At 37.1% G+C, this 13,130-nt stretch overlaps 1 protein-coding gene across 1 annotated transcript; it reads left to right on the forward strand.

The window, feature by feature from the left end:
• The first annotated feature begins 3,880 nt into the window (after positions 1 to 3,880).
• On the forward strand, positions 3,881 to 6,596 carry LOC146386250 (uncharacterized). Its single transcript, XM_084930068.1, has 2 exons — positions 3,881 to 3,973; positions 4,658 to 6,596. The coding sequence occupies exons 1-2, from the start codon at positions 3,884 to 3,886 to the stop codon at positions 6,578 to 6,580; spliced, it is 2,013 nt and encodes a 670-aa protein (XP_084786194.1). The 5' UTR covers positions 3,881 to 3,883; the 3' UTR covers positions 6,581 to 6,596.
• Positions 6,597 to 13,130: the final 6,534 nt, after the last annotated feature.

Here is a 13,130-nt window from a genome sequence, read left to right on the forward strand (position 1 = left end):
CAACAGTGCAAGAGCAGTTACTTTGCATCATTACCCATGGCCATAACACCACATAATGACAGCATTTCACTATTCCTACAAATTTTACCCGTTAAATGGCATTCATGCAGGAACTATATTTTCCACACTGCTTAAAGAAAAGACTGAATATAGGAATATAAACAACAAAGAGCAGGGATATGTTCCACACGACAACCGTTTTAGATATGTGCCAATCAGACTGCATAAAGATTAACAAGAATGGAACATTTACAAATGCTTTGTTTCCAGAGCATTTGGAAACAATGTGCTGCTAATGATGTTTTCCCCACTATCTTCCTGCCAGTCTACAAACAGTAGTGGAGGTTTCATCATACAGTTACCAGTAAGACGGATTTCATCATCTCTAAAGGGCCATTGGAGCATTTTTGCATTTCTATACACTGAGCTTGCAGTGCATTGACCCTCATTGTACATTCGGTACATTTCAAGAATTGTTTATTTCCCTTCTTGTGATAGTCTATAGTGTGGTGTGTCACAGACTATATGCTTTATTTTGGCATTCTCTAGTGTATCTGAGTTCCCAACTTAGTTGTTTAAACTCTTAATTTGTTGCTAGTCTGAGACAAGTAAGTAACAAATGGAGCTCATCTGGAATCTAAGTGTCCTTGTGACCAAGTGGGTGAGAACACCATTTGTCCAGAGTTTAGTCTTGTTATTGTCAGTTAACATTCTTGATTGTTTTGACTATGCCATATTTTGCACTTTTACAGAATACTTAATAAAACATCTTGATTCAAATCAGCTTTGCCAGGTTTTGTTAAGTTAACTTTTTTTTATTTTTTTTATTTTTTTAATTTTTGTAAATATTTTTAGTAACAGTGAGTGTAAATCACCTGGACAACATCTGTCTCCTGCCCTTCTTCAGCCACTTTGGCCAAGTTATCTCACATTTGGTGGCAGCAGTGGGATTCTAGGCCAATTAAGAGGGAGGGGAGAAGATGTCTACTCGAGCAAAGAGGGGGCTTGTTCCAGAATGTGAAAAAGATGAATCACAAGATGCTAGTGACCAACAAGGGGCAGTAAGTGGCCATTATAATGGACAAGAGAATATAGCTGAACTGACCAGACTATTGCTATCTCTGATGCAACAACAGGCTGAATGATGCTAAACTGGAGCGGGAGCACAAGCGCCAGCAGGATAGATTGAGCCAATTCAGCATCAGTTTCCCCAGCTTCGACAGCAGGTGCAGCAGGAGAACCATGAGCATTGGCTCCTGGAAGTTCAAGCATCTACATCTGCTTCCTCAAGAGGACCTACTCCAGAACCATTTCCCAGTACACAAGAAACAAGCAGGCTTGACTCAGAACCATTCCAGCTACTGTATGGGTATCCTGTCAGAGAATTGCCTAATTCAGTTGTTCCAAAAGAAATCATCACAGATCAGGGCACCAATATTACTTCTAAGCTGCTCAAAGATATCCAGCTTGCTAGGAATTCAAGGTGTCAAGACCAGTCCCTATCATCCACAGACAGATGGCCTTGTGGAAATATTCAGTAAGACCTTGAAATCAATGGTCAGGAAGGTTGTGAATGAAACAGGGGCAGATTGGGATCAATAGCTTCAATTTCTGTTATTTGCCTACAGAGAATTTCCACAAACCTCTACTGGGTTTTTACTATTTCAGCTGCTGTATGGGCATCCTGTCAGAGGTCTAATGGATGTTCTGAAAGAAGCTTGGTAGGGTTCCCTTTCAGAGCAGAGATTTTGTGAACTCTCATGTCCCCAGAATGAGAGACAAACTGCAAATAGGAACTTGCTAATAATAATCTGGCTCATGCTCAACAACAGCTGAAGCAGATACATGATAAAGCTTCAAGCAGAAAAGTTTTCTGTGAAGGCCAGAAAGTTCTTTTACTTCTGAGAGCAGTTTTCTTGCAAAGTGGCAGGGACTATATGAAATCACAAAGAAGACGCGCCCAGCTACATATGAACTTTATTTGCCAGACTGTTGGAAGAACCATCAAGTGTTCCACGTCAACCTTTTGAAAGAGGGGACTGACCAGCCATAGCACTCAACATCCCTGTGGGCGGGCACAGTTATGGATGAGGAAGAACTTCATGAACAGTACTTCGCTTCCTCAAAAGTGTGTTTCCAGACCTTCATCATTTGCCATTTGAAAGATGTCAGGAGGTGTAATCACTTATGACCGAAGAACTCTTTAGCCAGGAGCCAGATCATAAACACCTCACTGACCACAAGATCACTCTGCATTCTCCAGACCAACAGCCAATTAGAGATACCACTTGCTGTATCCCAGATAAGCTATTGCCTGAGCTGAAAAATGAGCTGGAGAAGATGCTGGTTGCAGGAATCATTGAGCCTTTACACAGTGAGTGGTGTAGTCCTGTTGTGCTTGTCCCAAAGAAAGATGATTTTAAGTTTAAATTCAGTATCTGTTTTTGATCCTTGTCCAGTGCCAAGGGTTGATGAATTGATTGATCACTTGGGAAATGCTAATTTTCTGACAACTCTAGAACAGTTATATTAACTGACATGACAAGAAAGTCTAGTCCTACAAAGTTCAAGTGGGCTAAAGAGACAGAGAATGCATTCAGTGGTTTGAAAGACTGTTTGTGTCAGAAACCTGTTTTGCACTGTCCAGATTTGAACCTTCCGTTTACAGTACACACAGATGCCTCTGAGGTGGGTCTAGGAGCTGTTTTACTGCAAGGAGAGGAAGGACAGCAGCAGGCCATCCAGTACATCAGCCAGAAACCTTTTCCAAGAGAAATGAGGTATTTGAAAATTTAAAAGGATTTTGATTCATGTGTCAATGCATTTTTATATTTTTTGTGCTCCAGGTGCTGCTGGTGTTTTTTTTTTCTTTTTTCTTTCTTCCCATTGTTTGTCTTACAGTTGTGCATATTCTATTTGTGCTCTATCCTTTTATTATATTCTCCTATCCCCCTCCACTTTTTTCTCCTGCCTTTCAGCTTAGATCTTGTCACACTGTGCTATAATATAGTACATATAATATAATATGATATAATATAATATAATATAATATAATAACTGAAATATAACAAGGAAAACATTTTAAATAAATAAAGATAAAACAAGAGGATTATAGAGGACATCGTGGTGCATTCAGATCATAATTCTGATTTCAAAAGCTAGGATAAACAAAAACAAATAATAACAATAATAGAATAAACATCAAAATAAACAATATTGTAAGAGAATAAAAATCTGTGACATATGTTAATATATGAAAAATGTATGTTCATGGCTTTAACAGGTTAATGGATGAGTTTCAGATTTGATCAGTTTTTTTAAAAAAAATAAACTGTTCATTTCAAAAACAAGTCACATCCATATTGGTCAGTTTTCTTAAACAATGTATTCAATAATAGCTGCTGACTGTTTAAAAAAAATAAAAACAGTGTTTTTCCCTACAGTATCTCAAATGCAAGGCAGTTTAGCCAATTGTCATCTTATCAAAGCTATGCACTATGGAAGCGTAGAGCTGCCACCCAGGCAAAAGAAAAATACAAGTGTATCACGTTATAACGTGAAAAGTTTATTGTTCTAACAAGATACTTTTCCTGTTTGTACAATATACTATTCACGTTTGAACAACATAATATCACGTTATTACAATATACATAATTATCACGTTCGTACAATATAATTATCACGTTCGTACAATATAAATATTATATTGTACGAACGTGATCATATATTGTACAAACGTAAAAAAAAAAAAATACCATTACAATAACATTTTTTATTGTAAGAACGTAAAACGTGTTGCGTTCGAAAACCCAAATCCATGGTAGTTGTGGAGAGCTCACGCTCTTCAGAACTGCCACTTAACTTTGAATGCCCTGCTTTCAACATGGACACAAACACTGATAGCCCACTTCTGAGATTTCTTCGGAATCGTGGTGTACCTGAGGACTGTCTCTTACGAATGCTACAAGAACACGTAAGTGCTCTCTTGAGGGGGAAATTTGTAAAACTCGCTTTTTACGAAGTTACAGCGTCTAAAAATGTGACATATTGCTAAGTTAGCAACCACAGCGGTTTTCGCTTCTCTCGCTTTGACTGCGTAAGGACGTAACGGTAGGCTGCATTGGTGTGGATCTATATGGAATGGAGAATGTAAAACAAATTAACCCGCTGTATAAAACTGGGTCGTAGTAACATGTGGTCACATGTTACTACTTAACCCGTATGCAGATTCCAGGTTTCTTAAATATATCGCTATATTATGTGATGCACAATGTTTCCTTGTTTATCTAAAAACAAATAAATTAAACTGTGTTTATATTGATATTTGGCTTCAATTTAAAAAACCAGTGAGTTCAACCCTTTGTGCTCTGTGCAACTGAAAGATACGTGAATACTAATTTACTTTTTCAAAAGTGGGCGTTGTATATACTGTAATATTTCTATTAATAACATGTTAGAGAATCTCATTAATGTTGCTGGCATAGAGAGAGGAAAAGAATAAATGCTAAATATTGATGGCTGTCACTAAAATAATAACAGACAATTATCAAAACGCATGTGAAATGTACATACATTTTTTTAGTGAGGTACCTCATGTGGTGTGGCAGCAGGTATACCTTGTCCTTCTGTATAGTAATAAATATCTCTGTTATTACAGATTGATGCCACAGTGATTGATTTCATGGATGACAAGACCCTGTCTGGTTACATCCCAACATATGGTGATCGGATAGCTGCCAGACGGTTCTGCTTGGAAAACAGTGGTGCAAGTACTAAGGAATCAAGAAAAAACTCATTGCTCGAAAAATTGAAGGAAAAGATGGGAATCAATGAAAATGAGAAGAAACCTGATCATGAGGAGGCATTTGTTTCTAAGAGAAAAAGAACATATGCAAAAAACAACAAATGGGCTGAGAAAAAGACTCGAAAAATTGAGTTAGGGTGGATCCATAAAGGTAAGCAAGTGAGAAAGCGCAGAGGAGGAACAAGGACCTTTGATGTGCCCAAAGACTCCAAAAAAGCTGACATATTACAGTATGCTAAAGATCTTTTCTTTCCAAGTGGAAAAAGCAAATTTGGAAGATGGGTGGTGTTCAGTCATGACATATTAGACTATCAGGAAGAGGCCGTATTTGATGAAGATGTCACAGTTGGAGAACTCTACTCAGCACTTAAAATGGGAATGTTGAGATTTTACTTGTGCACAAGAAGATTTTCCAATAATGAAGATGATGAAGAAGTTTATGATAGAGGGAAAACACATGTAAACAATGTTACACAACTGACTGACTCACATCAAGGAGATGAAGAAGCTTCTCACACTGTTGTGATCTCATCATCAGAATCTAGGAATGCTGATGAAGATGTATTATTAGACACATCTGAGGTAATGATTGGACCCTACCTTGGAGAGCCTCTGCCTTGTCAACTTGATGACACTTTAATAGATGAACCATTCCTGCAGTTTGAGGAAGATGATCTGGTCATCACATCCATTACACTTCCTCCAACAAACACAGCAGTCAGTAGTCCAGATACATCTATAAGCAATGAAGCAATAAGCTCTGCAGGATCATATGATGTTGTCTGTGTTACCATCAAACTTCACAGGGTTACTATTCTGGAGGAGATGATCAGCCAGTTCAAAGATCCAGCACTCCTCATACACCCTCTAAAATACACCTACATTGATGAAAACGGAGCTGATGCAGATGGCGTATCAAGAGATGTGTATGCTGCATTTTGGTCAGAGTTTGTGGACAACACAGCTGAAGGAGAGGAGTTCAGAGTGCCATCACTGTCTCCTAAATGGCAGGAAGAAGAGTGGAAATCCATGGGTAGAATTTTACTGAAGGGATTTCAAGACCATGGATATTTCCCTTGTCGCCTTGCTCCTGTTTTCACAGTGGCACTCATCTTCGGTGAGAATCAAGTATCAGATGATCTGCTGTTTGAAAGTCTTCTCTTTTACCTAAGTCAATCAGATAGGGATCTGATAACAAGGGCACTAAAAGAAGATCTTTCAGATGAAGACAGGGATGAAGTGCTGGATCTCATGGATCGCCTGGATGTATCAGTGCTTCCAACCAAAGAGAACTTAAAAGGCCTTCTTCTGAAAGTCGCACACAAACAATTAATCCAAAAACCAGCATATGCCGCGGAGAAAATGTCCTTAGTTGCAAGCCACTTCCTAAAAGAAGCTTTTCAAAGCCCACAAGATGTCCTACAAATGTATGAAGATAAAAAGCCAACAACGAGAAAGCTTTTGAAGTTGCTTACTGCCTCTCCCACCACTCAAGCAGAGAAGCAAAGCTTCAGATTTCTGCACCAGTACATCAGAGGACTTGACGATACAGGGCTCAGAAGGATGTTCAGGTTTCTTACTGGGTCAGATGTCATCTGTGTTGACAAGGTTGAGGTACTGTTCACGCCTGTGGATGGACTGGCACGACGACCTGTGGCACACACATGCGGCCCTCTTCTGAAACTACCATGGACATACACGTCCTACCCAGAACTACGAAATGAACTGGACAATGTTTTGGCTGCTAAAAGCTCTTATGAGTTCAGCATAGCTTGATTAAAGTCCATCATGTTTAAACCAAAGAATGAAAGGTTTGCACTAACAATGACGGGCTATGAAGCTCTAAAGTTTGTTAAACCCATACCCAAACCCATACCCAAACCCCAACAGGGAACACATCACTGTAGAAAAAAAGAAAGAGCTTAAATTTCAGGGAAGTGTTTTATTAGTAACCCCCCCCCCCAGGTCCTTTTCCACAGGTCTGTGGTACAGTTTTGTAGGATACACGATGTCTGCTAGAGGGGATGTTTTGTTTAGTAATAATTCAAAAGACTTAATATTAATTATTTTCAAGTATATTTTTTTTACCTTTCCACCAGTCATTTGTTTAGAACATATTTTAAGGGAATAACTTTGGAAGGCAATGTGTTTGATGCAATAGTTGACTGGAATAAAAGACAGAAAATTGGCACATAAGTTAAGTTTTGTAGTGTTTATCAAGAGTCCGTGTTTTCTTCTCCTTGAACACAAATAAAAGGGAGGTTAACATCTAACAGTGTTTGTTAATTATTAAATAATGCAGAATTTTTACATTTACCAGTTTACAAGAAACTGTTCGTGGATGAATAGCAGTAGCACAATGTGTTCAGTAAAATTGAAAACAATATTTCATGAATGATAATGTATAGGATCAGCAGTTTAAAAAATGTTTTTTCGACAGTCTTAAAAAAGAAATCAGATATAATAGAAATTCAGTTAAAAAATAATTGGAAATGCCAAAAGGTTGAGATTATTCAATGCAAGTCTTTCTACTGATTTATTTTTAAAACATTTTGCGTATTCAAGCATTTATTTCAATGTTCTCATTTCAATTAATAAACAGGTGTGAGATGTTTTCTTTAGATGGGAAGCAAACACCTGTTTTTTGCATAAATGTCTCAGTCAAAATATTAAAAAAAGAAAAGCAATACTAATACAAGGACCTGCTTTAATTTTGATTCTTCACTGGAGTACACAGATTTGGTTAAATATATTTAGACATGCTTGCTTGCTACTATCTTGAACCGAAAATCCAAACAAAATAATAATGATTGTCTTTTCTATTGTTTATTGCACAAATAAAACATTGTACCAAAAAATATGTGCGTAAAAATTCCCAAATCCCAATTATATTTAGGTTGATAAGTCCTTCAGTATATAGGCTCTCAGGAAGAGATACAGTTCAATGGATTCATCTGCTGTGCTTGGTGGAAGTAAGAAGTTCTCTGACATTATAAGGCAACACAAGCTGAAAACGGTTTCATCACAGGTATAAGGTCCTCTCTGTTGACATTCTTGCTTACAAGCATCCACTGCCTCCCGAGAAACCTCTTTCAAATGATCCTGTCCTCCAAAGAGATGAGGGATGGTGTACATGAGAATCGGACGTCCACTTGGAGCAACTGCATTTCTGCTTCTGCGTATTATGTGGGTGTTCCACATATGTGCAACTTGCTGCAGTTCTTCCTATTAAATATTAAAAATTAAAAAAAATCTCATATCAGTAAAAGAACACATTTCTCTTGGGTCAACATGTTACCCAAAATGGCGCTGGCACGGCTGGCAGCCTTAACCCAATTTCCCTCGGGATGAATAAAGTACGATCAATCAATCAATCAATCAATCAATCAATCAATCAAAAGCACCACACAGTGACAATCAGAAAAACAGAGTTTAGCAAAAATACTCAACAACAAGAATAACAGTGGTAGACACGTGATACTGTGGAAAATTTTAAGTAATTATTAAACGTGAATTGTTTTAGACAGTGTGATTTTATGTTTCTGGCCAGTGAAATATGCATTTTTTCATATCCTGAACGCAGTGATAATAGGGATGGTGCATGGTGGGTGTTAAAGCAAACTTTTTATTCTCTCTCCGTGTCTCTCTTTCTCTCTAACACACACACACACACACAATGACTCATTAAAAGAATATAAACATGGTTACATACCTCGATGACGTTCAGGCACGTAAACAATATGAGCTGCTTGTCCAAAAAACATCCAGAAAAGCAGTCATGGTCTTTTAGTTCCTGGAGACGATTTATCCAGTGCTGAGCATGATGTCGTCTCAGAAAGGCCCACCAGCCTTCAATACGCTCATTGTGATTGCTGGATCCAGTAATAAAACAGTTTCTGACGTTCGGATCCATAGTCCAGCGCAAGAATCGTTGCATCTCGGCCATTATGACATTTTCTGTTCCCAAATCAGAGCGAATCCTAGCAGGTGTTCCCATCCTCTTTTCAACTTCTGCTATGAAATATCCAGCAATGACTTTGGGATCATTGTTTGTTGAATAGGCATGAAGCCAAATCATAACTCTCGAAAAGCCATCAATAGCTCCATTTATACAGATTCCAAAAGGCTTCAGTTTGTCATAGGAGTCAACATGCCACATGAAATTTGGTCCAGGATTTACATACGTGCGTCGCATTAGGCAATTTCTGCGTCGTTGCTCAACACCGTAAGGGTCAAGATATTTCAGTAAATGTCTCACAGTACTCTGCGTGACAACATAACCTGCCTGAATGCAGTTCAGGTGGTGTAGTTTGTATCCATGGAGCCTCCCATGTCCCTCCAGTTGATCAATAAGAAATCGTGCCACCTCAATCGGATCGGACTCATTCTTTCTCCTGTACAGTCCCATGCGTTTTAGGTTTCTTCTAAGTGTCCGCATGCTCATCACAATACTGTCCAAACTGCTCAATAACAGCAAAATCTCCCCATGCCTCAATCCAAGCATAAAATAGAACTTAATTAATTCCAATAAACGAGCCATTTTCTCGCACTCTGATCTGCACTGTCACCCACTTCACTATGTTTTACGCTTCCGTAGTTTTACGGCAATATATCATGCTCAAACAATAAAATATATGTTATAACGTGAAAACTTTATTGTTCAAACAATATAATTATCACGTTCGTACAATATAATATTTAAATTGTACGAACGTGATAATTATGTATATTGTAATAACGTGATATTATGTTGTTCAAACGTGAAAAGTATATTGTACAAACAGGAAAAGTATCTTGTTAGAACAATAAACTTTTCACGTTTTAACGTGATACACTTGTATTTTTCTTTTGCCTGGGTGGCAGCTCTACGCTTCCGTAATGCACTGATTAATTTTGTATGGTATAGAAAAAAAAATCATTAGAAAATTAAATGCTAGTGAATGTATCATATTCAGAATTAGCCAGGAGCTATTTTAATCACCACAGAAAATAAAATATATTTATTTCAGTTTCATGACAACAAATTAGCAGCTTTTTAAAATGACTGAAAACATCAATGAACAGCAGGACCCACAGCGCTGATACTAATATTGGACTGAAACGTTTTATGATGTTGATGCTCACAGTATATATGGACCAAACTCAAAGATCTGTCATTTACTGCTGCAGTCTGCAGCACAGCCTGAGAGCTATTTTGCAAGTGCTGAATTGCAAAGGTGTGATGCAGTTTAACCAAATGCTGTATTACTCATTAAACTACAAATAAACATTAGCAGGTGGTAAAAGAACAAGCTATATGACTTCAAGGCAGATGTTTACTATTTCTTGTAAGATTCTGAGAAAAATCATCATCAGTAAAAAGTAACAGCAACAAAAATGCTGTGTGAGATTAAAAATTAATGTCCTAAGGAAACAGTATTATTTTAGTTATTATTTTAGCGACACACTAAAATGTGCTAAGTCTTATGTAAAAAAAGAAGAGTATTTCAAATTGTTAGTCTGTATGGCGTACAAAGTAAAGAACATCAGAGTGAAAAACATATTCATATTAATTCATATAATGAATGAGGCTAAATAGGAAGACTTCAACCAAATCTGCAAACTTTTAGAATTACAAGTTTTGACAGTTTGAATATAACTAAAGAAAAGTTTAAACAGTTTCTTGAAGTGGTTTTAAACTATCATGCATTAAACTAAATGATGCTTTTTGACTTTTAATAAACAATGCTAATTTAGCTGATTAACTGTGGTTTCTGCCTCACCTATAAATGTCATGAAACTGTTATAAAAAGCTTATACTGCTACCTACACTGATGTAAATGACATCTTCAGATAAACAGTGTCAGTGTCATGAATCCCAGAGAATTTGTAGAAGAATGGACCTGTTTTATTTGTTTCTATAGATTTCTGAAACAGCTTAATAAAACTAGTAAGATCTGTTTTGTTTTTTAAGGCAATTGTTAGCATGGTTTTAAAAAGTACATATATTTCCTATTCCACTTATTATTTTAAGGCAGTTTGTTTGCATTTTTTTTCATAGCAAGAATAATTAGAATTGACACTGTAACTAATTTTCTACTATTGTTTCAGTTATCTGATATACTAAGCATGATTGTGGAAATATGGTCTTGATTTAAAAAACAAAAACTCATGTATAACACATTTATTTTGTCAATTTAAATTTTAAAACCATATTTTCAAACTGTATTTGACATTCACCAAGGTGCAGAAATACTGACATTTGCCACTGTAAACACATGCACAAAGAGTGAACCTAAATACATTCATGTATGAAACTAAACATAAATATGCAAAGAATTGGATATTTTCGCTATAATTGTTTACAGATTACCAAGATGATGCTTTCACTCGGCTAGTAGACAGAAATGTAAGGGGAAAACAAGTCAGCACACTTCCTTGATGCGGACACAGTTGCCGTAGAAGAAAAAAAAAAATGGAGGTGAATTGGACATTCTGCGATATGTTAAACATCCCGGTAAATAAACAATAATGTGATAAATATTGTGGTGACTATGCCGAGGAGGTAGACCCAAACTCAAGCACATCATTAACGCGTCTACCTGTATGTTGTGTCAGGAAGGCAAAGTGAAGGGCAGACGGAGAGAGTAAAAACAGACGAGGGGTGGGAAAGAGGAAAAGAAAAGCTACTGTAGGTGAATAAAAAGACAGAATGATGCTAAGAGAAATATAAAAAGAAAAGTAAGCGGGAGAGAAACCAATAAGAGTCAGTTAAATGAAGTAGAGAGTAGGGAGTTAGGGAAAGGCTAAAGAATAATGTGACGGGGAAGAAGAGAGAACAATATTCAACAGGCAGACAAGTGGAAACTTATACTGAATGGAAAGCGGTGGCACTCCACTCCTCTATACGGCTATCTCACTTCTGAAAAGAGCACATTCTGAAAGAGGCAGAAAGACGCCCAGCTTAAGACTTTACATCTATACACACACATGCAAACATGCCAGTGTCATTCAGTGGACTTCTTTTCATTTCACTCACACACTTGTGAGAAAATCTAATTCTTCACTCTCTTTCACCTTACAATGCATACCAATTCAAGGTATTTACATAGTACACCCATGGCTTTGTGTCCTTGCAGTATCCATCTGTGTCCCAGTGCTGGTCCCAAGAAAAATCCAAAATTCAAATTTGTGCACTCAGTTTTAAAGCCAGTAAAGCTGTGTGTAATCGTTCCACCCTAGAAAAATAATAGTTCAAAGAATCATTAAAATTACATAGATGAATTGCATAAAAATGTGCTTGCACAAGAAAACCTTATTACTGTTCAACTCTTATGCTGTTGCATAGGTGATGGGTTCTCTACTAGAGGTAGGCCCATCGATCCAACTATCTATGGTATCGATAGCAACACTGGCATTTGAATTAGATAGATAGTAGCATGATATTTGATACTTTGTGTTTCTATGCTCTATGTTCAGATACGTAGCCCACTGAAATGTGTTAAATACATTCTTTAAAAACAAAAAACCCTCAAACATACACAAAATTGTATCAACATTTCACATCTATTCAAAGCTGGGCCTATGATTTTGGTGGCCCCAGACAAGATTTTATATGCAGGACAAAACACTTCCAGCACAACTACCAAATCACCCACACTTCTCATAAGAAAATGAAGATGAGCACATACACACAAACTAGAAACAGTCAAATGAATTACATTTCTTATTTTATTTTAAATTGTATATTAACATTAATAGCAGAGCAGTAATATGAGCAGTTAAGGAAAAAATGAAAAGAACTAAAAATGATAAATATATACACTACCATTCAAAAGTTTGGACACACCTTCTGATTTAATGTTTTTTCTTTATTTTTCCTACTTTCTATATTGTAGATACAAACTGAAGATGTAAAATATATGAAGCAAGATATATGGAAATTATGTAGCACTTGTATTTTAGATTCCTGAAAGTAGCCACCCTTTGTTGACAGCCCTGCAAACCCTCGGCCTTCTCTCAATGAGCTTCATGATGTAGTTACCTGAAGTGGTTTCACTTCACAGGTGTGCCTGTCAGGGTTCCTTTGAGGAATTCCTTCCTTTCTTAATGGAGTTGGGACCATCAGTTGCGTTGTGCAGAAATCAGGATGGTACACAGCTGACAGCTCTATTTGAGAACTATTAGCTGATTGGTTCTTGCCATAATGTGAATTCTAAGTTAAAGAGAAATGACAGTCCATCATTACTTTAAGAACTGAAGGTCAATCACTGAAGGCCAGGAAAATTGCTAAAATTTTGAATGTGTCCCCAAGTGCAGTCGCAAAAATCATGAACCGCTACGACAA

The sequence above is a fragment of the Perissodus microlepis genome, chromosome 6 (genome assembly GCF_051167445.1).
Source record: "Perissodus microlepis isolate ML-2025 ecotype Zambia chromosome 6, ASM5116744v1, whole genome shotgun sequence".
NCBI classification, from domain to species: domain Eukaryota; kingdom Metazoa; phylum Chordata; class Actinopteri; order Cichliformes; family Cichlidae; genus Perissodus; species Perissodus microlepis.

Bases quoted from the DNA above. Each gene is read 5' to 3' on its own strand.
- LOC146386250 (XM_084930068.1), top strand. From the start codon at position 3,884: ATGGACACAAACACTGATAGCCCACTTCTGAGATTTCTTCGGAATCGT. The intron at 3,974-4,657 runs GTAAGTGCTCTC...CTGTTATTACAG, and splicing joins TACGAATGCTACAAGAACAC to ATTGATGCCACAGTGATTGA.